General features: G+C 36.4%; 1 protein-coding gene across 1 annotated transcript; it reads right to left on the bottom strand.

Annotated features, from left to right (window-relative positions):
• Window positions 1-258: 258 nt before the first annotated feature.
• Window positions 259-2,587, bottom strand: LOC131799609 (antimicrobial peptide damicornin). The gene is made up of 4 exons (XM_059117314.2): window positions 2,300-2,587; window positions 1,845-1,955; window positions 913-1,043; window positions 259-438 (listed from the first exon to the last, which is right to left on the bottom strand). The coding sequence occupies exons 1-3, from the start codon at window positions 2,397-2,399 to the stop codon at window positions 922-924; spliced, it is 333 nt and encodes a 110-aa protein (XP_058973297.1). The 5' UTR covers window positions 2,400-2,587; the 3' UTR covers window positions 259-438; window positions 913-921.
• Between the last annotated feature and the right edge of the window lie 645 nt (window positions 2,588-3,232).

Genomic DNA, 3,232 nt, shown 5'->3' with positions numbered 1-3,232 from the left:
TGTCGGATACGTAACAACTGGTAATATAATTGCTCTATTCTATTTGGATTCAGCGATACCTAAACACCGAAATTCTGAAAGTGTTTTGATAGCTAAACTTCATTTCCTTAGTCATCAAACAAATTACTTGTCAAGCTGGTTGAGATTCGTTATGTGATTGTAGATTAAACAACCAGCCATGAAGCTTACCCACTGTTTCACGACCTTTGCAAAGATAATCCTCGAATACATTACTACAGAACTCACAAGAAATGCTCGTTTCATGTTTTGCTATCATAGTTTATTTTAGCATCTTTAGGGCAATGTTTACAACAGAATAATATAAACAGTGTACCCCTCGAAGAATACGGAAATATTTTCAAGCTATATTTAACTCTTGTCTCTTGAAATCTTGAATCATCATTTTTGTGGGTAACATCGCGTCTTAATCTTTTGTATCTGAAAAATAAAGGAATCGTTCTGTTTAGAATTAACCAAAAGAAAATCATGGGGTAGCTGTTCCATCATTTTCTCCTGAGTTAACTCAATGCTTTATTAATGTTGTAGCCAAACACCGCCAACTCCCAATTAAGAGCTGTGATGTAACTTCCATGTCATTACAACGGAAAATGTTTGCGAAGTTCCGTTTGTCAAGCCCTTTTGTCCATTCTGATACCTAAGCATAAAGACCTTTCCAAGGGCTTCCATGGTATTCTCCCTCTTCCTTTTTCCTCCATTCCTAACTTCCTTCGTTTCCTTCTCAACTTCATTCGATAAGTCTTCCTTCGGTCAGTTACCATGCGCATGTCTGTGTGCGCGTTCTTCGTTCGTTTGTTTAGTCGCTCATTAATTAATTCCTTTCTTCAACTGTTATTTATTCATGTATAAATGGCGAGCTCTAAATAAATGTATATGACACAACTAAGAACGTACCTGGAGATCTCAACCCCGGCATCCACAAGAATAAGAACACTTGTCTCTCATTAGCCGACCTCTGATGCCTTTTTTATCACAATAACTTTTGAAGAGACGGCAAAAAGTCTTCCCGCGTAAATCTGCGCAGGCTGTGGAATAAACAAAGATATCATGAATGAGATGAATATGATGAGGTAATAATGACCAATACCAAGGCTACTGATTCAGATTGTAACAACACGATTGTAGTAAAGTTAAGCTGATGTACTTTCAGCCATCAAATTATTGTTCTGGACTGTTCTTCGAATATTTACTTTGTCTCTTTGTATTACTCATAAGACATAACAACCTTAAGCATAGTTAAATACCTTTGCTTTCATCTGCATTGTATTATAAACTAAAATGATTTGCGGCGGGAAAAATGCCATAATGATATTTAAACCGCATTCAATTTAAAAGTGATTGATTACTCAGTTTGGCTTTCACACAAAAATTAACAAGTGTAAGCAAGAAATTTTATCAAGAAGAGGACGGTGGAATTCCTTCAAGACGATAGCGTAGCTCTCGAAAAATAGAAAGACATTTCACACACACGAATCAGTATGCTTAACTGAAACATGAACGTTAAGAATTCATACGTTGGGTTTTAAACCGCATCATTAATTTGGGAATCTGAATAATAATAGGTATTTCAATTACTCAGAATATTAGATTCTTGAGAAAAATAAGAAAAACTGACCTAAGGCATGAGAACTTCTTCTCGTGTGATATCGATATGAAGACAGATTAATGTTTAATTTCATCAACTATCAACCACAATTTTGCCAAAGTATTACTTTGTACCAATCCCAACAGCTGCAATTTCGTTTGCGAATTCCCACAATAGTTTTTGTTTCTATCAGCAAATTCCTTGACAAAACATTTTTATTTTCATTTTCTCTCGATCGTACCTCTCCGCTTTTCTGGGACTGCGTCGTTTGAATCGTTGCCGTTGCCACTTGATGCATCAGAATTCGCTTCCAAATCAAAGTCACCGCCGTCATCAAGAAGGTCATCATCATCTAAATGTGTGAAAAAGAAAGTGAAAAAACACGAAATCTTATTTAAGATCCTTAAGGTTACCCTCGCAATTCATGCTTTAAGTTTTTGTTCTCCCTTCTTACGGACGGTCTCATGAGTCATGACAGCGCGGCATATTAAATTCAGAGGTCGTTTTTATTGTAATAGGTATTTAGGTTTTATGCATGCGGTGGATTGTATACTTGAGATTCAGGATAATACGAAAAAGGCGTTATTTTTTTTGGGCAACCGCCAGTTACGCACTACACACAAAACGGAACTTTCGCCATCCGTGATCAATAAATTTCTCTCAGTATAGAATCAAATTAGTTTTGTTTTATCATACCGTCAAAATCCTCTAACAAGGTAGCTGCGGATGCCTTCTGGAACTCCATCAGCACCAGCATTGCCCCAAAGAGTATAACTAATACTTTCATTGAGGCCATCTCACCACTTGAGCAAGTCTTCTTCTGCGTCTAGTTCTGCCTCTGGTGGACGAGTGACTTAAGTGATAATGTCAGGAAGTGTTCTTGTATGATATATAATACAAATATTTTTGTTTAATCAAATATAATATGTTTTCACCTCGCGTTGACCACTTGTAAACTGGGAGAACTCAAACCAGATTGTCATCGGTCCACTCTCCAGTGTTCAGTGTTGTCCGGCTTTGTGGAGCGATAAATATCATATCAAACAGCGAACTAGCCAATGTAATTTGCTATCGATTGTTCACGTCACGAGCATAGCTCCACCTGGTTCGTTTCATTTTGATCGTTGTACAATGTTCAATTATGCCTGTGTTATTCTTTTCTCTCTCAAAACTGGTGTAAGCCTATCGATGAGCGATTGTTCTAAAAACCTCAGCTGCAATAAATCGGTGTTACCAAGGAAAGGGAAAGGAAGAACCGAATTCTCCATAATCATCCGAAATGCTTATCTCGGAAGATTTCACATATATTTTCCGTATTATTTTTCATACATATTTAATTTGGTTCCTAGTAAAAACAAAGATAATTTACTTTGTGTTGAGAAACGTTTTCGAAATTACATTGTTAGCGATGGCTCTCGAAAATTAAGCTACTACACATAAAGAATACATTTACATTTCTGCCCTAAAGATCTTGATTTATCATCTTTTGCTGCGGACCCAAAATGAACAAAACTCATCTTGTATATATCTGAATGAAACGATATTCCTAATGATAAAGTTGATAAGACGGAAAATGAAATACTGTTGTGGAATCTGAAGGTGTTTTTAAACTTTAAGCAGATTAAGCGC

This window comes from Pocillopora verrucosa, chromosome 2, assembly GCF_036669915.1.
Source record: "Pocillopora verrucosa isolate sample1 chromosome 2, ASM3666991v2, whole genome shotgun sequence".
Classification (NCBI taxonomy): Eukaryota; Metazoa; Cnidaria; class Anthozoa; order Scleractinia; family Pocilloporidae; genus Pocillopora; species Pocillopora verrucosa.
Note: the sequence above shows the minus strand (reverse complement) of the source record. Positions and strands in the feature narration are given on the sequence as shown.